This window comes from Mobula birostris, chromosome 8, assembly GCF_030028105.1.
Source record: "Mobula birostris isolate sMobBir1 chromosome 8, sMobBir1.hap1, whole genome shotgun sequence".
Classification (NCBI taxonomy): domain Eukaryota; kingdom Metazoa; phylum Chordata; class Chondrichthyes; order Myliobatiformes; family Myliobatidae; genus Mobula; species Mobula birostris.
Genome location: NC_092377.1, coordinates 139,376,940 through 139,403,758, shown reverse-complemented (window position 1 = coordinate 139,403,758; position 26,819 = coordinate 139,376,940). Strand labels below are relative to the sequence as shown.

The 26,819-nt window shown below is 45.8% G+C and overlaps 1 protein-coding gene across 5 annotated transcripts in view; it reads right to left on the bottom strand.

Annotated features, from left to right (window-relative positions):
* Window positions 1-26,819, bottom strand: part of tacc1 (transforming, acidic coiled-coil containing protein 1) — a 212,889-nt gene that overhangs the window by 49,456 nt on the left and 136,614 nt on the right. For all 5 annotated transcript variants that reach the window (XR_011886958.1, XM_072266464.1, XM_072266465.1 and 2 more), the window contains exon 4: window positions 6,423-6,483. Coding sequence is in view for 4 of the 5 variants with exons in the window: in XM_072266464.1 (XP_072122565.1) it covers window positions 6,423-6,483 (61 nt within the window). In the remaining variant the exon portion in view is untranslated. The remainder of the gene's footprint in view (window positions 1-6,422; window positions 6,484-26,819) is intronic.

Sequence of the window (26,819 nt, the reverse complement as noted above, 5' to 3'; positions counted from 1 at the left end):
GCGCTGGGACCCCGGGTCACCACAAGGACTGGAACAAGCCTAAAACATGTAGCTTGCTGACGCCACTAAGCAGGGCGGCATTTGAGCTGTGAGGGAGGGGCTTCAAGGACACAGAGAGGTTGAAAGAAGAGGCGGGGCCATTAGAAGGAATATGGTAAAGGACTGAATATACTGCATCCTTCAATAGTGACCGATGGAAAGGTGGTGTGTTCAGAGCAACACGGGTGTCCTCTGTGTGCAAGTTAATACGTAGGGAAGCCAGAAAATTAGGAAGACAAAGGTCTTACTGGTCCTCAGGACATGGCTAAAGATATCTAACTGGAACTGTGAAAGATCTGAGTGAAGGCACACAATGTGCTCAGGTCTGATCTCCCAGTTTGAAGGAGGACATACTTGCAACACAGTCAGCAGGTTAACCCATTATTTATTCTCCTCACATATCTGTCAATTGTCCCTGGATTGTATGACTCATCTACACGCTAGGCGCAATTTACAGCGGCCAACTAACCTACCCACATAATGATGCGATTTGGGTGGAAACCACAACACTGAGGGGAGAAGGAGGGAGGGAGAGAGAGGGCGAGAGAGAGAGGGAGGGAGAGAGGGAGGAAGAGAGGAGGGGGAGGGGGAGATATATTACATTTATTTTTCATGTGCATTGAATACTCAAAACACACAGTGAAAGGTGCCATTTCCATCATCGTCCAGCACTGTCCGAGGATGTGCTGGGGGTAGTCCGTAAGTGTTGCCACGCTTTTATAGCACGTCTTTGGCATGTGGTTGGGAACTGGAGCACTTGGAGGAGACCTACGTGGTCACGGCAAGAACGTACAAACTGCTTACAGCCAGGCTGGTACTCAACCCCATCTGGTGATCACTTGTGCTGTAAAGTGTCATATTGACCATTACACTGGTGCGCCACCCACTGAATTCGGGTTGCAGGAGCTCTACTAAATGCTGCCCAAATCTATCCTGGAAGTTTATTCCGAACATGTCAAATCTATCCGATACCTTTTCTGCAGGGGGTTCATAGGAGGCAGATTCTCTGAGTAGCATTTATACTGCTTTCCAGCAGGGGGCAGCTGGAAACCAAGACTGATTGTGCAGACTCACGAGAGACACCACATACTAGAATAAGACTGTAAAGCCATAGGAGCTGAATTTGTCCATTCAGCCCTTTAAGTCTGCTCCACCATTCGATCATGACTGATTAATTATCTCTCTCAACTCCAGTCTACTGCCTTCTCCTGTAACCTTTGACACCCATACTAATCAAACTCTGCTTTAAATACATCCAATGACTTAGCCTTCACAACCATCTGTGGCATTGAATTCTACAGATTCACCACACTTTGGCTAAAAAAAAAATCTGTTTGAAACACACATCCTTGTATTCTGAGGCTGTGCCCTCTGGTCCTAGGAAACATCCTCTCCATGTTCACTCTATCTAGGCATTTCAATATTTGATAGGTTTCAATGAGATTTCCCCCCACCCCCTTGATTTCTCCAATTTCTGATCAGTTCTCCCTCCCCTCCCCCTTCTCTCATTTTCTATCCCATTTCCATTGGGGCGCCACGGTAGCAAGGCAGTTAGCACGACCCTATCACAGCTCGGGTGTCAGAGTTCAGAGTTCAATCCTGGTGCCCTCTGTAAGGAGTCTCTGTACCTCCTCCCCCGTGAAATATGTGGGTTTTCCCCAGGTGCTCCAGTTTCCTCTCACAGTCCAAAGACATACCAGATAGGTTCATTGGTAATTGTAAATTGTCTCATGATTAGGTTAGGGTTATATTGGGGTCATGGGGGGGGGGGGTTGCTTGATGGTTGAAGGGCTGATTCCAGGCTGTATCTATAATTAAAATAGGAAACATTCTTCGAATGTCCTCTCTATGTTAGCCTTTCAATATTGCTTAGGTTTCAGTAAGATTCCCCCTCATTTTTCTAAAATCATCATCATCACCAACTCCGTCATCAAGACAGCACTACACTGGACTCCTAAAGGCAGAGGAAATGTGGGAGACCAAAGACAACTTGGCGTCCTACCACAGAGGCAGAAATGAGGAGCCTGCATCACAATCGAGAAGACGTCCAAGCACCTTCATTGCTGCCCCAAATGCCAGTGGTGTAACAGGCAGTAACTAACTCATTCTTCTAACCTTCAGCCGAGAGCCATCAGATGCTCTTTCATTCCCAAGATCATTCTCGGAAACCTCCCCTGGACCCTCTCCAACGCCAATGCATCCTTTCTTGGATAAGGGGTGCAAACTGCTGGATGTCAAGATGGGGAAGAGATGGCTGACTTGGCAGGTCAAGATCCTACATCTGGACTGAGTGCGCAGTGGGAAAAGCGCCAGTGTAGGGAAGTGAGAGGGAGGGGTGACGCAGAGTTACAGGTGACAGGAGGTACAAGAGACTGCGAGTATGGGAATCAGGAGCAAAATCTAGTGGAGGAACTCAGCAGGTCGAGCAGCATCTGTTGGGGGAGACGGTTGACAGTTCCTTTTCTTTCAGAGACCTGTTGAGTTCCTGTAGGTTGGAGGAGGTGGTGGTGAGGGAGGAGGTGTAGGGGACAAGGGCTGCTCATCCTGAACTTGTAGGGGAAATTGCCAGGGAACGGGAAGAGAGGGTGGGAGGGCAAGTGACTGACAGAGGATGGTCTGTGTAGAATGCAGAAAAAGGTGGGGTGGGAGCAAAGTTGTAGCCACTGTAGCTAGCAGAAATGGCAAAGGATGAAATACTGGATGCAGGAGCCAACCGAGTGAAAGGTGAAGAACAACTGATGTCTATAGACACATGACGTCCACGTAAAGAGGAAGCAGTTGGGGTCAGGGATGTACACCCCCACAAGCCGGAGGACCAAGGCAGCAGGCATAGGGAAGTGGCACCACCTACAGCTTCCCCTCCAGTCCACAGACCAACTGGGGAACATATCATTGTCCCTGAACAACACTGCGGGAGCACCTGCACCACACCCTCCAGCTGCAGCTTCAGGTTTTATTGAAATAACCGCTCATCATATTCACACCGGGGCCGTGGGCTGCACAGGCTGAGCCAGCATTTATTTGCCCCTCCCTCGTTTCCTGCGAGATGGTGGTTTTGAGCTGCAGCCTGCGAGGCCTGGGGCTGCCCACAAGGCTTTTGGGGAGGAACTGGATGGTACTTCCCGTCCACTGGGCTCTGCCCCAGCGAACGGAGCAGACAGCTATCTGGAAACCACGCTAGCTGTGTCGTGTTTGCCAGGAAAATCCCACCTACAGATCCCATGCTTCCAATAAAACGTCAATGGAACAGCCACAGTCCAACAAAAGTAAATACCGCACAATGCATTCAATAACTGGCAGCAAATTCAAGTCTGTGGCTGCCTTGCACCCACAGAATGGCGTGTAAGTTTTCCATGCTGTGACTGGAACTTGCTGAGTGTGTGTTGCCACCTGGGGCCCTCGGTCCCTCTCCCAGTCATTAGACAGAAAACTTCAGCTGGACTCCCTGACACTCCACAGTTTACCCAACAACGATCCTTATTTGAACTCAGGAGCACAGCAAAACCTTATCGCTTTCCCACATTAGATGCCCTGACAGTCTCGATCTCCAGATCCAAGCCAATTTTTGACTATTTGCCCAGGAATTAGGCTCAGGCGAAAGCTGTTGGTTTCACAGGAGTCAGGGATTGTTTGACTAATGATAAGCACTGATGTGAAATACAATACTGTACACAAAACAAAATCAAATCTCCAATGTTTGGCTTCAAGGTTTCCCAAGGGGTATTCGGTCACCCCAGCGGAAAACGGCAGAGGACATTGGGACTTGTCTGCAGCTACAACAGCTCTGACCCTAACTGAGGTCAGAGGATTAGTCGATGGGGGCCAAGGGTCACAGGACAATGGCAATAACACTACAGAATTCTGATCCTACTTTGGTGAAATATCAGGTGAGAGGGGGAATGTTTAAAGGAATGTCTGAGGTAAGTTACTTTTTTTTAAACACAGAGCGGTGGATGCTTGGAATGGTTTTCCAGGGCTGTTGGTAGAAGCAGACTGACAGCAGTGTTTGGGGCAGTTGGATCGGTACATGCAGGCAATGGGCAGGTAGAGACCACATGCAGGCAGTTAGGTTTATTTGATCTGGCATCGTCTTCAGCACAGACATCATGGTCCAAAGGGCCTCTTCCTGCGCTGCACTGTTCGATGTTCTTTGTGGAAATTCTTGGCAAAGACTCATCCTGGCCCATTCGTGTTGTGCAACTCCAAACCTCTCATCCTTGCTCATGCCTGCCCCTTCAGGTCATTTCAGTACTCCAAATATGGCCATCCAAGCTCTCCCCCACTTCAATGTCGTCAAAATCTCCCTTGCACCAAGATCACTTGTCTGGTAATTTGACAGCTGCCCAAACCCATGACTCCCAAAACCAAAGGGCAGCAGTTGCAGAAGAACACCAAACCGCACACCACCCTCACTTGGAGATACATTGTCGCTCCTTCTCCATCACTAGGTCTAAGTCTTGGACCTCCCTTCCACACTGCAGTGGTACACCATCACCTTCTCAAGGACAATTAGAGGATGCAATAAACATCGCCTTTGCCACTGCTATGTTGTCCCCCACCCTCCTCCCAAACTGCTGGGTCAGTGCTTGCCCCGGTGACATGAATTAAAGGTGTAAGTATGGTTTGTTTAGACCATAAGACGTAGGAACAGAATTTGGCCATTCAGCCCATCGAGTCTGCTCCACCATTCCATCATGGCTGATCCTGGATCCTACTCAACCCCATACACCTGCCTTCTCGCTACATCCTTTGATGGCCTGACCGATCAGGAAACTATCAACTTCCTCCTTAAATATACCCACGGACTTGGCCTCCACTGCAGGCTATGGCAGAGCTCCCACCATAGGAAACATCCTCTCCACATCCACCCTATCTAGTCCTATAGCCGGGGAAGTGATGACTCCCCTACTGCTAGACTGCTTGAGGTAACATTTTTTATTCTTTCTTACTTTCTCTAATATTTATCTATCTGTCCACTTGTAATGTTACTGTGACAGTGTAATTTCCTTTGGGGTCAATAAAGTACCTGTCTATTGTACTTGACAAGGCAAGGAAGACGGCATGGTCATCCATTGCAACCAAGGAAGACCCCAGTTTGTGACGCTTGTTCGTACCACTGGACCCAGACGTCTGAGGTCCAGAGAGTGGAACTGCCCCACAGCAACCAATAGGTTGTCCACTTTAAAGACCGTCCATAAGACCATAAGATATAAGAGCAGAAGTAGGCCATTTGGCCCATCGAGCCTGCTCTGCCATTCAATCATGGCTGATCCAATTCTTCCAGGCATCCCCACTCCCCTGCCTTTTCCCCATACCCTTTGATGCCCTGGCTAATCGAGAACCTATCTACCTCTGCCTTAAATACACCCGATGACTTGGTCTCCACAGCTGTCGTGGCAACAAATTCCACAGATTTACCACCATCTGACTAAAGTAAAGGGTCATTGTTTCTTTCTCCATTGATGCTGCCTGGCTCGCTAAGTCAGTTTTGCTTGTCACTACCCGCACGGGTTTCCTGGCATTGTCAGACACGATGGACAACCACCACCACCACCCCGCGAGCTTCACGCAAGAGATGATCTTCACATCCTGGTGTACGTGACAATTAATTGATCGGTAATCTGCCATATCAATGCTGCTTTTCTTTCTACAGATTCCAGCTGATCTCCTGATTTAGCCAGAGTTATGGAAGTACTGTCCAACGTATGTGACACATTTGCGCAGCGTTATATTGGACCGCCCAATCGACCCGAATACAGGTTACTTACAGGTACAGTGTGGAACAGGCCCTTCTGCCCAATGAGCCATGCTGCCCAGCAACCCACCCACTTAACAAAGGACAATTTACAACCACTAATTTAACCTACTAACCGATACATCTTTTGGACTGAGGGAGGAAACCCACGCAGGTCACGGGGAGAACGTACACACTCCTTGCAGGCAGTGGCGGGAATTGAACTCATAATTCCAGGACACTCCGAACTGCAAAACTTCGCTACTATTAACTCACGGACTTCTGAATCGAAAACAGGTTTACGGTCATTGACATGCTGTATGTTGTGAAACCTGTTGTTTTCTGCAAGACCTAAAACTTACAAAATTATATAGTGCAAGAGAGGAATAATAAAGGTAGTGTCCACGGAGCTTTCAGAAATCTGATAGCAGAGGGGAAGAGACAGGCAGCTGCACTGACTGGGCTGTGCAGCCAGTTTCATAGCAGCCCACCTGAGCCAACACCGCTATGTAAATTCAAAAGGCAGAGGACCAACTTCGCAGGCACGCGGTGCCAGCCTGGTTACCATGCGTTGGAGCAGCGCCGCGGAGAAATCTAACCCAAGGGCATTTCCTTTATCGGCTGAAGTTAGCTGAACAAAGAAGATTACCTGTGGGCACACATCCAACACCAGAGACTGGTTTTCATATTTCTTCACCCGGCAAGCATTCCTTCAGAGAGAAAGATAAAAGGGAGGGAGAGAAAGAGAGAGAGAAAAAAAATACAGGAGAACAGTCAAATCTCATCGTTCTGTATTACGGGTGCAAGATTTTCTGTCCGAACTGGGATTTAGGCAACATGCAGGCAAAATAGGCTTGAAGAGGCAAAAGGAACAGGATGAACCGTTGGCATGGAATGTGAGAGACTATGGACGAAAAGCTAGAACCTCATTGCATGCCAGCACAGTTCCAGCCTCTGATCACTGCAAAGTAACATCCCGCACTGGTTGGTTCTGTGAATGCAATCGCACTTTTCTCCAGTACAGAAACTATCCCTCTGTGCTGACTGAGAGAGTTCTAGGCAAGATCTGGTCATACCCTTTCATTAATGGGTTCCCTGAGAACTGTGCTCTAAAATTCACCATTTAGTGGATTTGCTGCCTCGGATATTGACATATTCTATAAATAAAGTACATTTGTGGGGGGGGGGGGGAACTGGGGGAAACTGCTTGGCTGTAATATGAGCCAATCTGCCTCAAATTCCCAAATCTCCCCCACCTAATTCTACATTCTGGGTTTATCTGACATTATCTGAAATATTTAACTCCTCCTGGAGCAGTTTCACTTCAAGAACTTCATTTCAAGAGAGTGCTGACTTGTTCTACCGGACAAACTGTTAAATCACAACATTAAGGCCCTCAGGGCTCTGTTTTGAAGGAAAGGAGAGGAAGCGCGCATTGGAGGTTGTCGGTAATACTTATTCACCCAAGGACCTCACAAAGAGGCAGGTTATTGCATTACTCTTTGTGGGAGCTTGCAGAGGAAATTGTAAAGTTCAAAGAAAACTAAAGGTGCTGGAAATCTGAAAACAAAATGACAAGTGTTGGAAAACCTCAGCAACTCAGGCAGTGTCTGTAGAAAGAGACAATGGCTTGGATCATGTCACTTCATCAGAAATGGAAAAGAAAGAGATACAAGTGAGGGTGAGGTCACCTTAGCAATATTGTGTTCAGTTCTGATAACTTGGCTGTAGGAAAGATGCCATTAAGCGGGAAAAAGTGTAAAGAAAATTTACGAGGATGTTGCATGGGACTCAAAGGACTAAGGGATGGAGGGAAGGAGGGAGGTTGAACAGGTTGGGACTATTTTCATTATAATGCAGGAGAAAGGGATGATCCTATAGAGGTGTATAAAATCTTGAGGGGAACAGATATGATTAATGCACAGTCTTTTTCAAAGTGGGTATAGTTTGAGGGTGAGAGAGAAGAGATTTAATAGGAACCTGCGGGGCAACTTTTTCTCCTAGACGGTGGTCCATATATGTTACGAGCTGCCAAAGGAAGTGGTACAGCAGGTATATTAATAACATTCAAAAGATACTTGGACATGTAGATGTATTTAAGAGATTTAGAGAGAAATGGACCAAACAAGGACAAATGGGTCTAGATTAGATGGGAATCCTGGTCAGCATAGACTACTTGGGCCAAAGGGCCTACATCCATTCTATGTCTCTGTGGGATTTTAGTGGGAAGAAAGGTGAAGGAGAGATGTGGAGAACCGGGGGAGGTCTCTGAAAGAATGATCTTTGGTCTCCATATCTAAGACAGGATGTGCTAGCATTGGGGTGGATCAGAGTAGGTTTATGGGAATTATCCTGGGAATGAAGGGTTAATGTATGAGGAACATTTGATGGCTCTGGGCCTGTACTTTTTGGAGTTTAGAAGAATGAGGAGGACCTCATTGAAACAAACCAAATGTTGAAAGGTCTGAATAGAGTGGTTGTGGAGAGGACATCTCCTGTAGTGGGACAGCCTAGGACTAGAGGCTACAGCCTCAGAATAGAAGGACTACACTTTAGAAGAGAGATGTGGAGGAATTTCTTTAGCTAGAGAGTGGTGAATCTGTAGAATTTAATGCCACAGGCTGTGGAGGCCAAGTCATTGGGTACATTTAAAATAGGTGATAGGTCTTGATTTATAAGAGCATTAAAAGTTACGGGGAGAAGGAAGGAGACAAAATAAATCAGCTATGATTGAATGGTAGGCAGTATCGATGGTAGTAATTCTGCTCCTATATCTTACAGTCTTTGTAAATTAATTATTGAGGACAATACATTCAACTGCTGGTCCTGCAAGATGACTATGCAATGTTGGGATCTGCCCAGCACAAGCCGGTAGAATGGGGAGGGAAAAAAACAGAAAATGGCAAATGCTAGGAAAACTCAACAGGTCAGGCAGCATCTGTGGAGAAGGAAACAGCCAGTGCTTTAGATGAAGAGCCCTTCGTCAGAGCTGAGAAAGAGAATTAAATTTGTCAGGGTAGCAGTGAAATGAGGGAGAAACCAAGGGAGTTTCTCTGACAGAGTGAACAGTTGCAGATGGGATAAGGTGTGACAATTGTGTGACATGTGCCTGGTGTAGCTCTGACACATTTGACCACGTTCAGCAGGGCAGAATGTGCACAGACATGGAAAGGGTAAAACAAGATGTCTGGTAGAAAGGGTGTTGAAAGAACTTGTTATTGAAAGTCAGAGAATTCAGTGTTGTCTAAATAGGCAGAAAAACATCTTCAAGGCAATTGGAGAGCTCAGGGGGATGATGTGTCTCAAGCAGACTTGTACTTCATTTTCTTTCAACATTACCCACAAAGCAAGTTTCTGTTTTATATTTTTAAGTTAAGTAAATGAATCTGAATAGAAGTTTATTTTTAATAAATCATGCCATTAATTAAAAGATCTGCAAAGAGATAAATATTGGGTCGGAGACATGGAGTCACAGAGTTGTACAGCATGGAACAGGCTTTCAGTCAAACTCATCCATGCTTACCAAGACACATCAAAGCTAGCCCCAATCGTCCAAGTCTGGCCAATGTCCCTCTGAACCATTCCTATACATACACAAAACTTGTTCAAAGTTTTTAAATAAACTTCCTCCAAAAGCTCACTCCATATACACACCACCATCCATATTGAGTTGTCCCTTAGGTCCCTTTTTAAAGGAAAGGCTAGAGTTGGGTCAAAAGAGGTAACCATTTAGCCCATCGAGTCTGCTCTGCCATTCAATCATGGCTGATCCAATTCTTCCAGTCATCCCCACTCCCCAGCCTTCTCCCCATACCCTTTGATGCCCTGGCTAATCAAGAACCTATCCATCTCTGCCTTAAATGCACCCAATGACTTGGCAACAAATTCCACAGATTTACCACCCTCTGACTAAAGTAAAGAGTCATTGTTTCTTCCTCCATTGATGCTGCCTGGCTTGCTGAGTCAGTTTTGCTTGTCACTAGTTAACTCTGGTGGGTTTACATCAAGTCAGAATTGAAAGGTTAAAATCCATCTCATCACCCCACATTTCCCTTGTACTGTGATAAGGACCTTTCCCAACATACACGTCCTCTCCACACTCAACTGTTCCAGTGATCTCCTTGTCATTTCCTATCGGCACTTGCCAGTAACCTAAACCCCTCTGAAGGATGCCAGTTCCTCTTTGACCCATCCCCTATCAAAGTTAATGGGGAGCACTTGCCGTCAGATTCAGTTGTCTCATTTGCAATTCTAAAAATATACCCAGCTTGTAAGGTCGTTGTTGAAAGATAATTAAATGAAAGTGCACTGCCTGATGAGACAAATTGTCCTGACTCTGAGCACTTTAATTGCCTTCCAATGTTTGCTCTGACCGAAAGCTGTTTCACATGAAGAAACCGCAATTCATGTCAAACAAAATATGCTGTGTGTACAATGGTGTACATTCTGGCAAGAACTTGGGGCAATTAGTAAGTAGGAGTGATGGGTAGCTTATTATGTCATCAATCATTTTGCACCTGCATTGTGAAGTGGATTAAGTTCCAATTTTATGGATTATGCACTAAAAAATCATACATGTTCAAGGAAAGAACAACATTAGTCCACTCTTTCCTTGAGTAGAGTAGATGCTCAGTAGTTACAATGTACTACAACGCATCAGTGGCCTAATTTGATGCCAGACGGACACAGAGAGAGTGCCTACACCCAGCAGTCACAGAACCTTAGTCCTGTCCCCAATTGTGTCTATTTTTTGCTCTGTCTTGTTTTTGCACAGTCTTTTCCTCTCTCTTTTCACTGCCTTGTAAGTTATATTCTGTGTTGTCTGAACCTTCGTGCCTGTGATGATGCTGCTAGCAAATTTTTTTTTTATTATCCCTGTAGACTTGTGCACATGTCAAAAAACTTAAATTGATCCATTGGAACTAATTGAGTTGCATTACAAAGTGCTAGTATGGGATCAAAGGGCTGAATGGCTCCTTTCTGTGATCCCATAAAAAACATGGAAGTGTTCCTCAAATCAGCATGGCAATTAGATGGCGGAGACTTTAGTCACTGCCACATGGCTGAACAGAACAAATTTTGAACAGACTGCCCCAAACCATTCAAAATTCTTCATCGGAACATCAACCTATTGTAACAAACGATTGCTTCCGCAGTTTCTGCATCTCTGGCTCTACCAGGAAGATAATTCTGCACAGTGATTGCTTCATACATGAAGAACTTCCTGACATCTGATCTTAATGACATGACCTTGAAACAATGCTCCACCCATGCAGTTCCACTTGAAGGAGGCAACAGGATGGGACAGTAGTCAAGGCAGATCCCCCCTGGAGCAGCACACTACCCAATCTCCACCTTCTCCTATATATTATACTGCTCCCACCATCACAGCTGAACTTCCTATTGGTTTTATTAAATGTTCTTCAGCACCAGTCAGCTTTAAACCTTCACTTATTATTCCTGACCACTCTGTGTTTGTGAAGCTTGTCCATCCCACTCAGCCATCCCTGGACTACCTCTCACTGGTTCAGCTAGCTTTCAATCATCCATCAACTTCACCACTGTCCACTAACCTTCTAAATTAAGGCCACTTACTTGGTAACGGACATCAGTGATCCTAGCAACGTGGTCTGAGGAAATGCACAGACTTGGAAATAATTTCTGTAATGTGGTGTCAAAGAAGGAATTCATTCAACCTATCAAATGGCAGATGCAGTTTAATCCAGTCAAGAACGAGCTGTTGCACTTTGGGAAGTCAAATGTAAGGGAAAGTATACACTCTTAATAGCATTGGGGTCCATAGCTTCCTGGAAGTGGTCACACAAGTCGATAGAGGAGTAAAGAAAGCAAATGGTATTCTCCCTTCATTGGTCAGGGCACTCTTTTACAAGAGTAAGGAAGTCCTGTTGCAGTCATATCAATTTTTGGTTAGTATTGTGTGAAATTCCAGTCACCCCCATACAGGAAGGAGGTGGAGATTTTGGATTGGGTTCAGAAGAGGCTTACCAGGACACTGCCTGAATTAAAGGGTATGAGCTACAAGGAGAGGTTGGACTAACTTAGGATGTTTTCTCTGCATCATTGGAGACTGAGAAGAGATCTGATAGAAGACCTGATACAAGATTAAGCGAGATATACAGAGCTACATCTCTTTTTTACACGGAGTGTGGTGGTCGCTTGGAAGAGACTGACATGGATAGTGGTGGAAGCACTGAAGGGGCTAATAGATAGGCTCCTGAATATGCAGGGATTACAGGAATGTGGATCATGTGTAGGCAGAAGGGATTTAGTTTAAATTGGTGCCATATTCAGCACAGACACTGTGGGCCGAAGGGCCTTTTCTTGTGCTGTACTGACCTATGTTCTATATTCTGTAACTTCACACTGGCTGCTTGTAAAGCGATCCATTCAGTCCTTTTATTACCAAGTTTTTCACCAAGTCGCCGTCCTTTCCCTGGGTTTACGGGATATTCTTGTTATTTTAAGAATACTTCGACAAACTTTACCAAAAGCCTTTAGGACATGGAACCTCACCTTCCGAGGCTTTACTGAAAGCGGGCTTGGTCGTTAAAAGTCAAATTCCTGGAGGAGGGACGGGGAGAGAGCCAGAGAAGTTTGGGAGTGAATGCTGACGTCAGAATCCTGCTGCCAGTATAAGTTTATTAACATCAGGGGATGCAGTCTAGCCCGGCCGAGGAAAAAAAATCTCTTGGAGAATTGTAAACGTGACGGAAAAATTTCACATCCACAGAGGGTCGTGATCTCAGGTGACCACTTCTTCAGAGATTTCATATTTTGCCATGTTTGGTTGTGTATAGAAAGAGGACATTCTGTCCATCAAGATGGAGTAATCTCATCCCATTTCCTCATTTTCTATTGCTTGAGATGGTCCCCCAGATTTTAATAGTCTCCTAAATGAAGAGTAATTTACAGGGGCCAAATAACCAACTCACCAAATGGCTTTGGGATGTGCGTGGAAATCAGAGAAAACACGCAAACTCCACATAGACAGCAGCATTGACCAGGATTGAACCTATGGCCTTGGAGCTATGAGGAAGCAGCTCCATCTCTGTACCACACCTAGGGAGGTTAGACTGGGAAAGCCTTCCCCTTTTGAATTATTCTTGACTGCTGTTATTAGGTTCCTGCATGCACAATCCCCAGGCCTCCTCCTCATAACCAATTCTACTGCATTATCTTAATCAGAAAACTAACTGACCAATAGTTTTCTGTGTATGCTTGGACATCCTTCTTAACCACAAATACTTCATGAACCTGTTTCCATACCTCTGATGTAACCCCAAGCCCACAAATTCCCTTAGAACAACCACAATTCTCTTTCAACAATCTAGGACAAATGAATCTGCCGATGTGTTCTTAACTGTTTCAAGTCCAATTAACTTCTCAATGTCTTCTAAGGATTTTACTTCTGATAACGTTGTTTGGAGAGGACACATTGCATGCATCTTCTCTACAAATCAATAACTCAATTAACCTGCTTGACAATAACTTCTAGAAGCAGGTCACGACTGATCCCCAAACATTCCAACCATTGGTTATTCTACCAATTGGCATTACACTACCAATGGATGATGTTTATTTGGATATTCAGAAGGCCTTTGACAAGGTGGCACACATAATGCTGTTAAACAAGAGCCTGTGGTACTTAGAGAGATACTAGCATGGATAGAAGGTTGGCTGACTGGCAGGAGGCAAGAGTGGGAATAAAACAGGCCTTTACTGGTTGTCTGTCGGTGACTGGTGGTATCCTGCAGGGGTCTGTGTTAGTACTGCTTCTTTTCACGTTAAATGTCAATGATTTGGATGACAGAATTGGTGGTTTTGTGGCCAAGTTTGCATCGACACAAAGACAGGTGGGAGGGCAGGCAGCGCTGAGGAAGCAGAAGGATTTAGACAGGTTGGGAGAACAGGCAAAGAAGTGGCAGATGGAATAAAGTGTAGGGAAGTTTATGATCATGCACTTTGGTAGAAGGAATAAAGGCAGCCAATTAGAAATCAGAGCTGCAAAGGGGCTTGGGAGTCCTCATGTAAGATTCTCTAAAGGTTTACATGCAGGTTTGAGTCTGTGTAAGGAAGACAAATGGAATGTTAGCTTTCATTTTGAGAGGACTAGAATATTAAAGCAAAGATGTAATGTGGAGACTTTATAAGGCATTGGTCATTCTACACTTGGAGTACCATGAGGAGTTTTGGGCCCTTTATCTAGGAAAGGATATGCTAGCATTGAGAGGATCCAGAGGAGGTTCACAAGAGTGATCCCAGGAATAAAAAGGATCAACATATGAAGAGCATTTGATAGCTAAGGGCCTGTATGCGCTGGAGTTTAGAAAAATGAGGGGGGGATCTCATTGAAGCCTATAGAGTATTGAAAAGCCTAGATGCAGTGGACGTGGAGAAGACGCTTCCTGTAGTGGGGAACCTAGGACCAGAAAGCACGACCTCAACATACACGAACGTCCCTTGTGAACAGAGTTGAGGAGGAATTTCTTTAGCCAGAGGGTGGTAGATCTGTGGAATTCATTGTTACAGACAGCATGGAAGCCAAGTCATTGTGTATCTTCAAAGTGGAGGTTTTGAGCTACTTGACTTGCAATGGTGCCGCAGGATATGGGGAGAAGGCAACAGAATGGGGTTGAGAGGGATAATAAATCAGCCATGATGGAATGATGGAGAAGACTCGATGGGCTGAATAGCCTAATGTTGCATCCGTGTCTTATGACACCATGTTTTGGGGAAAGCTTCTGTAAACAAGAACAGTTCCCAATGCACACTCTAGGTCCCAAACCACTGCGATTCCTCTCCTGGTCCCTCATGACGTGGAGATGGAGTGGTGAACCTGGGGAGTTGTGTGGAGATGTCACTGCTGAATTACTTTGCTGAAACCCATCTTCCTAAAGGAGAAACAGGAATCTGGGGAAAGCAGATGGCATTTCAGCCCTTTGAACACCAGCTGTTGTTCAATGAGATCTCAGTAGATCCGGTACCCAACTTCGTTGTTCAAACTTCACGATAGGAAGGGAAAAAGTCAAAATCCCTTCAGATCAGTCTCTTTCCTGTCTCCTAACACAGAGAAGAAAATAGTTACAAGCAAATGATGCAGGATCTATTTCTCGCTAACCTGATTTGACTGACCCAATTTCTGTGGAATCAGATTTCATCCCATGAATTTAATCTAATGATAATATAATTTATTGCTGTGCAATTTATTACCCTGTGACTAACCATACAGGAAAGGTATGATGGGGATATGTTCTTGTATTTTACTAGTTTGAATCAGTCAGCAGAGGGATGGTCTCTTTGACAAGGATTAATGGTGAACATTACAGCAGCATTTTGGGGGTATTATTAAATAACTGGTACTTCTTTAAAATAAAAAAATAGCAATAAATGGTTTGGAAGGCATAAAATATCTAACAAAGCTCCTCCAAGAGTAATCACTTTTGCAGAGAGACTGGCCTGGTGCCTGCAGAAAGCATGTGGGAGAGGATCTGCCACTGCTTCCATCCCATTGTTCATTGGCACCAGTGGACGTGAGATAGCAGGAGGTGAGTACCAATGGCGGCCGGCACCCCCAGAGGCACACAACCTCCCCTCACATAACTTCCACTGTGGGAAATCTCTGCAATTCACTGCGTGTCTTAACTGTGAATTTCCTCGAGTTTGTGCTTTGAGTTTTATTTTATACCTTGTGTGAAGAGGACTTCAAACTCAGCAATGCACTTCACAGAATATGTCTTATTCTTCTGAAGAAACAAAACCTGCAGTGCCCCCGGAGTTTTGCAAAAAAAAACAGGTTCTTTAAAACCGGTTGCCTTGTAGAATGACCACACTTCTGTACACTGTCTTTACACAGATTTCTGCCAATTTTTGGTTTTAAAAGTTGATGCAATCACCAGCCATTCTTTGCCCCATTAATACACCTAGGTCTTTGAGAGCAATGATTCATCGAGTCTTTGCTAACTACCACAATCTCACCACCCAAGTGTTACTGACTCCCAGGGGTTCCACAGAGATGAAATCAGCCCCAGCAGCTCACAGAGTCCCTCAAATCTCACTTATCTCCAGAATCTCACAATACCAGCTGGATTGCTAACTGGATTGGATTCAATGTTGGCATGGGAGGCTGCTTGGCATTCAGGATGAGCTAGTAAATTGGATTCAACCCTGGCTTAATGGGAGAACCCACAGAGTGGTAGTAGATGGTTGTCTCTCTGACTGGAGGCTTGAGACTAGTGGTGTGCTGCAGGGATCGGTGCTGGGTCTGTTATTGTTTGTCATTCATATGAATGAGGGAGGCTATCGAAGCCGGCAGAGGGATCTGCATCAGCGGATAAATGGGCTGAAAAATGGCAGATGGAACTTAACGCAGACAAGTGTGAGGTGTTGCACTTTGGGAGGATAAACCAGGGTAGAACTTGCACAGTGAATGGTAGAGCACGGAGGAGTGCAGTAGAACAGAGGTTCCAGAGAATACAGATCCATAGTTCCTTGAAAGTGATAGATAGCGTCATAAAAAGAGCATTTAGTATATTCATCTTCATAAAATAGGGCATTGAGTACAGGAGTCAGGATGTTAGGTTGAAGTTATATAATATCTTGTTGAGACTAAATTTAGAGTATTGCATGCAGTTCTAGTCATCTACCTACAGAAAAGATATGAATAAATTTGAAAGGGTGCACAGAAAATTTACACAGATGCTACCAGGACTTGAGGATGCCAGTTGCAGGGTCAGATTGACATTAGGACTTTATTCCCGGGAGTGTAGAAGAATAAGGAGTGATTTAATGAAAATTATATGAGTAATAGATAGAGTGAATGTGTGCAGGCTTTTTCCCCTCTGGCTGTGTGAGACTAGAACTAGAGGTCATGGGTTTAGGGTGAAAGGTGAATCATTTAAGGGATATCTGAGGGGAATTTTCCTCACTCAAGAGGGTGGTGCGAGGATGGATATGAGCTGGCGGCAGAGGTGGTAGATGCAGGTTCAACTGTAACATTTGAGAGAAGTTTGGATACATGCATGGATAAGAGAAGTATAGAGGACAATTGTCCAGGTGCAAGCAGATGTGACTGGGCAGAAAACCAGGCTAGCATAGACCACATGGGCCAAAAGGCCTGTTTCTGTACTGTCGTGCTCTATGGCTCTATCTCTGCCTCATGCATACTATGGAGATATGGATACCAGCCCTTGTTTGGGACTTTGATACACTTTGTGGTCAGGAATGAACACTTTTATTGAAGGATGCATGGTTATCCACCACTAGCAACCCAGCCATCTTGTTAGCCAGACCACAATAGCAAACCCTCAACACTGATTAGGCCAGCTTCTCATCAAGGCAACAGACAAAAACAACTACAAGAACTCTTAGTGACCCTCCACAGCATCAACGTCAATTTGTCCTTTGCTAGTGTTCATCTCCCGGGAGATGGGTATCAGGGGCATTGCTGATATTTACTGCCCACCCCTAACAGCCCTTGAGAAGGTGGTGTGAACAGCCATCTTGAGGCAGTTCTCCAAGTGGAGAAGATACTCCCACAGTGCAGATGGAGGGGGACTCCAGGATTCAAAGCCAGTGATGAAATGATGGAAAGTGAGCAATATACTTTCAAGTCAGCATGGTGTGTAACCTGGAAAGGAAGCTACAGTTGGTGGCATTTCCCTGCACCTTCTAACCCTTGACTTACAAGATGGAAGAGGCCATTGGTTGGTGCTAGCCATGTAAATGATACACACTATGTACTGTGGGGAATGAATGCTTATGGTAATGAGTGGGTCTTGATCAAGTGGGCTGTTTTGTCCAGGATGGTATTGTGCATCTTGAGTGATGTTAGTTCTCCAATCATCTAGCAATCCAATATACTCCTGCTCTGTGCCCTGTAGATGAGAAATCAGTCATTTGCTGTGGAATATCTACTCTCAGACCCATTCCTGTTCACAGCCTGCCTTCTGGCGACATTGCTATGTATGGAGGCACCCTTACAAGGGAAGAGGCTCGGCAGTCCAACATTCCCCTTTACAGTCACCCAGCTCCCCACTTCTCCGTGCAAATAGTAAGACAGAAAACCACGGAAAATTCACATAGCAACCGCACCATCCGTGTTTGTGTTTTGTGTTTACTAATGCTTAGGGGGCACTGCAGTTTTACCGCCATTGCCATTAAACACATGGTAACCAAGGAACTGTACAGAGCATGCAATGAGCTAGCACAGAGAAAGGAGCAGACACTTATCGTGCAAAGCAGATTCGAGTACTTACATCAGAAAACAGAGAAACCTCATTTGTTCAATGGTCCTGGTGCACACACAAACGGAGAACACAAGAGAGAGACAGGAAGACAGACATATGGACAGAGAGTCAAAGGGTCCACAGAGACAAAGGGAGAATATAAAGGTCACACACACAAAACTAGTAAGTGCAAAACAATTATTAATCTCAGGAATCAGCAGCGGAGGGTTGTAGTAAATGGCCTTTGCACTGATTTGGTACGAAGGAGTTGGGAGCAACCACGTGCCAGTGTGGCAATGCCCATCTCTCTGGTGCTTCAATGCCCATCTCTCTGGTGCTTCAATGCATTGTCTAAACTTTACTCTCTAAATCTGCCACTTTAATCGTTAACATGCCTGTCAGTGCAGGTCAAAAGACAGAAATCCGAACGTAGTACTGTCTTGATCAAAGATAAATCCCCAAACATCTGCAACCATGGAAACCCGCTCCTTTAACTCCATGACTAGTGGTGGGTGGCAGACCAGACTCACCTCAGGACATGGCCTGCTCACAGCTCCTTTGAGGTCAATACTTCCTGTGAGCTCCTTGTACCTCTTTGCGCTACTGGGAGGCTGGGGTTGGGAGGACTGCACTGTTCCCCAGACTCTGAGACGGATTTTATTTAGAGAGTAGGTATGGTAACAGGCCGTTCTGGCCAAACGAGCCTATTCGTCTTTGGAATGTGGGAGTAAATCAAGAGCACCCATAAGAAATCCACGCAGTGACAGGAAAAACATACAAGGTCCTCGCAGACAGCAGTAGGCACTGAATCCCATTTACTGGCACCATAACAGTGTTACTCTAACTACTATGCTACCATGTCGTCCTTATCTCAGTCCAACCATAGCAGGGTCCACTCTGTATGACTGGCACCTTTTTACTGCAGCTGTCCTCTCTGCCAGCTATCCAACAATGCCCTTTCTGCATCTGCCCTCCTCGCCTCCATCCCTTGCCTGGGAAAAGACTAAGAGCCGAGGCTCTAAGGTTCATCTGTAGTCCCCGTTAAGAGTTCAGACATCTGCGTCTGTGCTGGCTTTAACCTCCGCACTGTGGTTGGCCACCACCCCCTCCTTCCTCACACTGATCAGAGTGGCAGGAAGAGGCAGGCAGGCAGAGAGAGAGAGAGAGAGAGAGAGAGAGAGAGAGAGAGGGAAGGAGTCTACCAGGACATGGTGGTGGGAGCAGAGCCGCATCAGGAACAGGCTGGGCTACTGAGGTGGTGGGGAGGAATGGAGATTACGGTGCCAGAGAAGATGCCTGAATATGGTGAGGGGCAGCATGTTCCCTTGTGTTTCAGCGACTGCTGGGTTGGAGGTTGGGGGACGGGGTAGGCGATGAGAGAGGGAGAGAAGGGATCACTGTCCAATCTGATAGGACTGTGGGGAACACTCCCCTTCTGCCGCGTACATAACTCTTGCCCAATCCATTGGTATTCTTGAGTTTGTACAGGGCAATTAAAAAGCAGTTTCAGAGAAGTACTTAAATGACTAGCCTACCTCCAATGCTTAGTTGGGTTTCTTGGCCCATGTTAAATACGCAGGTGGCAGGGGTGGGTTTCTATGCCTGATTATTCCACATTCTGTTATTGTTTTACCTTGTTCTACCTCACTGCACGTAATCATTTGATCCGTATGGACAGTAGGCACGACAAGCTTTTCACTAGGTCTTGGTACATGTGTCAATAATAAACCAAAACGTCTATTAACTTCCAAGCCTGCAAACCATCTAACTTCAGGGGATAAAAATACCATCCCATGAGAAAAGTGTGTGATTTTAAAAGAGATCTCCTAAATTTCAGAGGGCACAGGTCTATCTGCTTCATCTGTCCCTGTAGGACACTTGCACCATCCCGGGAATCAATCTGGTGAACCTTTGCTTCTCTTCCTCTATTGGAGGTGTGGCCATATTATCAGCATCTCCTCTCAGAGTAAAATATCATTTGTCTGAGTCCTAATACTTCCATGGTGGGACTTTACCTTGCCGTGGCCTGAGTGGGAAATGGGAGCACCAACTAATTTGGGAATGACAGCTGGTAAATGTCTTAGCTTCTGGGTAGATGGTTGGATTGGTGACATTACCAATAGCCAAGCCAGCCACCTTCAAACAAGCCGCACTGTACCATGCCTTTGGGAGGGGAAACACCCAGCCTTTCACTGACAGGCAGGTCCCAGCATTCAGTCATCTAGATTCAGCCAAATGAGCTGGTGAGTGGACCTGATGGACTCTGGCCATATCTAGCTCTGGAACTCCTGGGTTGGGAGTGGTAGACCAAGTGAACGATGAACTTTGCACCAAACTCTTGGCCATCAAAATAATTAGTAAATTAATAGTATTTTGTCATTCACTGCAAGGGGGTTTGAGAACGAGAATAAAGTCACTTAATGTGGTCCTAGTAAGATTGTGTTTGGAGAACTGAATGCAGTCCTGATCTGTTTGGATTGCAGTAGAGGAGAAGAGGAAAGGTTCACCAGATTGATTTTGTGATGATGAGGAATGTCTAGAGGGAGAGAATGGCCAGAATGGGCCTGTTCTCCCATCATTTAGAAGGACAAGTGACGAATTCTTTGTAACACACTAAATTCTCCAGGGGTTTGTTGATGAAGGGATGGAATTTCTATTGGCCGGGATGTCTATAACTAGTTACAGTCTCAAAAATAGAGGCCAACCATTTAAGGTTAGAGATGAAAAGAAATATCTTCACTTGAGGTTAGTGAATGTTTAGATGTCTGTGGAGGCTCAGTTACCAAAGGGGAGAAGAATGGATATTAAGATGTTAAGGGAATGTGGATAGCAAAGTGATATGAGCCAAACTCAGGCAAATAGGACTAGCTCCAAGGGAAATCTTTGTTGGTATAGCTAAGTTGGGCTGAAGGGCCTGTTTCCATGATGCCTGTCTCTATGAATCAAGGGATACGGGGTTTGTGCAGGAAGGTGTCAGCAAGGCTGATGACCAGCCATAAGCTCAGAGAAGAGGGCTTCCTCATACTTCAATTTCTTATGTTCTTACCGGGGGGGGGGGGGGGAGAGAGAGAGGGGGGTGGAGGGAGGGAGGGAGGGAGAGAGAAATGAGAGAGGGGAGAGGGGAGAGGGGAGAGGGGAGAAGGGAGAAGGGAGAGGGGAGAGGGGAGAGGGGAGAGGGGAGAGGGGAGAGAGGAGAGAGAAGGAGGGAGGGGGAGGGGGAAGAGAGAGAGAGGGAGAGAGGGAGAGAGGGAGAGACAGAGACTAAGACTCAAGGGACAAATAAATGGATGAGGCAGAAGCTGGTCCTAATTTTTTTCAAATTTTCTTTAAAAATCCTTCACACACCTACTTCATCCCAGATGACTAAATGAAACCACTACTGACATCTCCCATCTGTCCCTTGTCCCAGGGTGGGAGGTAGGCTTGACTCTAATCCCCATCTGGGAGACAGACAAGGCTGGCAGCACAAAGCTTCCACGCAATGGTTGAGGACTGATCTAGTGACTCCCCCATCGCAGAGTGGTGCAGAGAACAACTCTGGGTCAACCCCTTGAATGGCCTTCTAAACTCCTCGACCCAACACTGGCCAACAAAGGGGTTTCCAGGAGTCAAGAGCGAATGTCCAGTCTGGCTGAGCTTCCACGTCATTCTCCTTCACAGAGGGTGTGTGGAGCTCGAGCATTCCACTGAGAAGTCGCATTGCCCTTTCCCTAAAATTTCCAATTTGACCCTAAGCTCCAGTTTTCAGGGTACACCTGTCACCCCCTGTGTAGTGATCCAGTGGGGTTATACAGGCCTACAGAGGATCATCGTCCCTCTTGTGTTTGGGAAGAACGGAACCCCATACTTTACATTCCCTTTGGGAAGGAACTGTTGAGTATTTGGGCCTAGACCCTGCCTCAGAATCCTCAAACTCGATTATGACCATGGCTGATCTGATGGGAACGTCAGCATTTAAACCTCAGGGTAACATCTACCGCACACACAGGAGAGTAGTAGCTCCGGGTTCCTAGTTATAAAAGCATTTTGATGTCACAGCTTCCCAGATGTGCTAGCATTTATTGACCATCCCTATTTGCCCTTGGACGAGTGACATTTCTGTAGGTTAGAGGTCACATCTCGTACCAGTATCCAGATGGGTTTTCATGGTAATCCAGCCTTTTGTTGTCAGAACTAATTGTAAATCTCTTAATGAAGGGAATTTAATTTGCTTTAATTGCTGATTTGGGATTTGAACAGGTCTCTCAGGTCACAGGCTCAGTTTTCTGGGTTGCTATTTCAGTAATCTAACTCCTGGAATCTAGGGCTGCCAGCTGGATAGTTTCTGCAAATATACAAAACTCACAGACCAGGAGCAGGAGAATGAACTCAGCCCTTCAGGCCTGCTCCGGCATTTAATAAGATCACAAAGACACAAAAGAATGCAGATGCTGGAATCTGGGCCATCAGACAATCTGCTGGAGGAACTCAGCTGATCGAGCAGAATCTGTGGATGAAAGGAATTGTTGACTATTTGGGCTGAAGCCTCAATTAAGACCATGGCCGATCACGGGAGGATGAGGAGGTGATAGATGGAAGGTACAGCGAGGTAGCTGCTGGGGCCAGGTGCCTGGGTGACTGTCAAGAGAGTGAAAGGGAATAGCTGGCTAGTGCTCCTTCCCCTCACTAATAAGTATACAGTACCACCTTGGATACTGATTGTGGGGGGGTGGGGGCGGGGGATGAAATACCAGGGGGAAGCTGCTGTGACCCATCCTCTGGCGCTGATTCTGTCTCTGTGGCTCAGAAGGGAACTGGGGAGAAGAGGAGTGTAGTAGTGATACAGGATTCCACAGAGGAGCAGAAAGCAGATTCTGTGGATGTGAAAGAGACACCCGGATGGAATAATGCCTCCAGGGTTCCAGGTAAAGGGATATCCTGTATTGGGTTCACGGCATTCTAAAGGGGGAGGGCGAATAGCTGGAAGTCGTGGTATACATTGGTACCAATGACTTGGGTGGGAATAGGGAGAAGGTCCTACTGAGGCAATAGAGGGAGTTCGGCACAAAGCTGAAAAGCAGGACCTCCAGGGTAGTAGTTTCTGGATTGATGCCTGTGCCACACGCCAGTGAGGGTAAGAATAGGATGATTTGGCAGATGAGTACACGGCTGAAGAATTGGTGCAGGGGTCAGGGTTTCAGATTTCTGGATCACTGGGATCTGTTCTGGGGGAGGTATGACCTGTACAAGAAGGACGGGTTATACCTGAACCCGAGGGGACCAACCTCCTTGTGGGCAGGTTTACTGGAGTTCTGGGGAGGGTTTAAGCTAATTTGGCAAGCGGGAGTGATAGGGCTGAGAAAGAGGCAGTTGGTATATGAGTAGATACAGTGTTTTGTGAGGAAGGACGGGGAAAATTGCAGTCAGTGGGATGAGTTAAAATGTAACAGGAGGACAAAATCGAAAAGGGTGATGAACGCAGGACTGAAGGTGATTTATTTGAATGTACTCAGCATACGAAATAAGGTAGATGATCTTGTAGTGCAGGTAGAGATTGGAAGGTATGACATTGTGGGCATCCCTGAGTCATGGCTGAAAGAAGATCATAGTTGGGAGTTTAACATCCAAGGATACGCTTTACATCGAAAGGACAGGTAGGTAGGCGGAAGGGGTAGGGCGTCTCTGTTGGTAAAAACAATATCAAATCCTTAGAAGGAGGTGACATAGGATTTGAAGATGAAGAATCCTTATTGGTAGAGTTAAGAAAATGCAAGGGTAAATAGGCCCTGAAGGGAACTATATGCAGGCCTCCGAACAGTAGCCAGGATGAGGGCTACAAATTACATGGGAGATAGAAAAGACATGTAAAAAGGGCAATGTTGTGATAATCATGGGGGATTTCAATATGCAGGTAGACTGGGAAAATCAAGTTGATACTGAATCCGAAGAGAGGGAATTTGTAGAATGCCTATAGGATGGCTTTTTAGAGCAGCTTGTAGTCGAGCCACAAGGGGAATGGCAATTCTGGATTAAGATTTATCTATAACCCAAATTCGATTAGGGAGCTTAAGGTACAGGAGCCCTTAGAAGACAGTGATCACAATATGATAGAATTCACCCTGCAGCAGACGATAAGATAGGCGGAGGGGCAGGTAGTATTGAGGAAGCAGGGTGTCTGCAGACAGCCTTAGACAAATTGGGGGAAAGGTCAAAGAAGTGGCAGATGGAATATAGTGTAGGGAAGAGCCTGGCTATGGACTGCGGCAGAAGGAATAAAGCCATGGACTATTTTCTAAATTGGGAGAAAAGTCAAAAAGGGAATTGGGAGTTATTATACAGGATTCTCTAAAGGTTAACTTGCATGTTGAGTTGGTAGTGAGGAAGGAAATGCAATGTTAGCATCCATTTTGAGAGGACTAGAATACAAAAGCAATGATGTACTGATGAGGCACTGGCAAGGCCTCATTTGGAATATTGTGAGCAGCTTTGGGCCCCTTATCTAAGAAAAGGTGTGCTGGCACTGGAGAGGTACAGGGCAGGTTCGTGAGAATGGTCCCAGGAATGATAGGGTTAACATATGAGGAGCGGTTAAAGGCTCTGGGTCTGTCTTCATTGGAGTTTAGAAGAACAAGGGGCAATCTCATTGAAAGGTATCAAATATTGAAGGGGCTAGATGGAGTGGATGTGGAGAGGATGCTTCCTATCGTGGGTGAGTTCAGAAACAGAGGGCACAGCCTCAGAATTGAGGCATGTCCATTTAGAACAGAGATGAAGAAAATTTTCTTTAGCTAGAGGGTGGTGGATCTGTGGAATTCATTGCCACATCATTGGGTCATTGGGTATATTTAAGGCGGAGGCTGATAGGTTCTTGATTAGTCAGGGCATCGAAGGTTACAGGGAGAAGGCAGAAGAATGGGCTGAGAGGGATAGTAAGTCAGCCATAATGGAATGGTGGAGAAGACTTGATGGGCTGAATCCTGCTCCCATGTCTTATGGTCTTACAATGTGATGGGATCGTCAGCTCCACATTCCCACCTTCCCTCCACCCTCCCCCGCGGAGTCTCCAACCACGTGACATCCCTGCCGTTACATGCTGGCAACTGAATGCACACATCTGTGTTTAAGGCAGCCTAGGTATAGGAGGAACAGTGTAACATTGTGGAGATTGTCAGGCACCACTTTTCCTGTCCCAGTTTATTTAAAGGATGCATCATCCAACAGTTAACAAAGGTAAACCTGTCCGAAAATCAGCCTGTTTGCCCTCTGGAGATGGGTGCACTGGTTACGCATTTTCAGGTACGTTGTTGCTCTTGGAGGGGTGCCAGAGTGTGGCCATTAGGGTGGATTCACGACCTCTAGTCACATCCCACAGGGAGAGAGCTCCAATTCCTTCCAGCCCCACACAGGCAGGTAAGGAAATCAACCTGTGTTAATTAGGCTGTCCGTTCAAAGCTGGGGTGACCACAAACTATCAGGCTGTCAAACATGATTATCTGCTTACTGGAAACAGACTAGGAACTGGAATAAAGAGTGCTGGAGGAGCTCAGCAGGTCAGGCGGCACCTGGGGAGGGAAACAAATAGTCGGTATTTCAGGTCAAGGGCCTTCATCAGTACTGAAAGGCAGAGAGGAGATAGCCAGTGTAAGGAGGTGGAAGGAAGGGGCGGATCAACTTATCAATTGCCAGTTCTTGCTCCACTCCTTTCCTGTCACCTCAGCACTGGCTATCTCCCATCCATCTTTCAATCCTGATCAAGACTCACAATCTGAAATGTGAATATCAACTTCCCTCCATAGATGCTGCCTGGCCCACTAAACTCCTCCAGCAGTTTGTTTTCTGCTCCATCTGTTTATTACTGTTCTCTAGGGAAGGACTGTGCCCACTTCTGACCCACAGAGATCCCTCCATCAGGAGGGTGGTACAGGAACCTCAGGACTCAGACCATCTGAGGGTTCAGGAACAGTTATTACCCCTCAAACATCAGCCTCTTGAACCAGAGGGGATAACTTCATTCAACCTCACTTGCCCCATCACTGAACTGCTCCCACAGCCTATAGACTCACTTTGAAGGACACTTCATCTCATGTTCTCAATATTTATTGCTTACTTATTTATTATTATTATCTTTTTCTTTTGTATTTTCACATTTCGTTGCTTTTTGTGGATTTGTTGTTTGTCCACCCTGTTGGGTGCGGTCTCTCATTGATTCTATTATGGTTCTTGGAGTTACAGAGTATGCCCGCAAGAAAACAAATCTGGGGGTTGTATATGGGTGACATATATGAACTTTGATAATAATTTTACTTGGAACATTCCAACTTTGAATAGGCAATGAATGTTGGCACATCTGGGAGCTTTTGGATAACAACAGGAAGTTGCAGACACCACTCTACGTGGTGGTTATTGGAGCAGAGTTAACATGAGTACTAACGGATGGAAGGTCGTTAGAAGGTCATGGGGTCAAAGGGTGAACTGTGATGGCACCAGATGACCATGAGCAGGGAGCAAATGTGCCAGGCTTGCCATGTAACAGGGATCAGGAACCAAATGAATCAGTGAGAGTGAACTCCAGCCACCGTACCACACCATCACCAGTTAAGAACAAACCCTCCTGCCCAACTGGTTCATGTCAACCGTCCTGCCCAGTGATCTAGTTCCATCTGCCTGGGTTTGGCACATAACCCTCTGAACCACTTCAATCCATGTACTTAACTTCTGAAGAACATAAACACCCCAACCCAGAGAAATCTGACTGTTTCAAACTTTAAACCTTTCTGAAGCCTTCTAGGAACCTCTGACAGCTTGCAGGGTGTTGCGGTGTC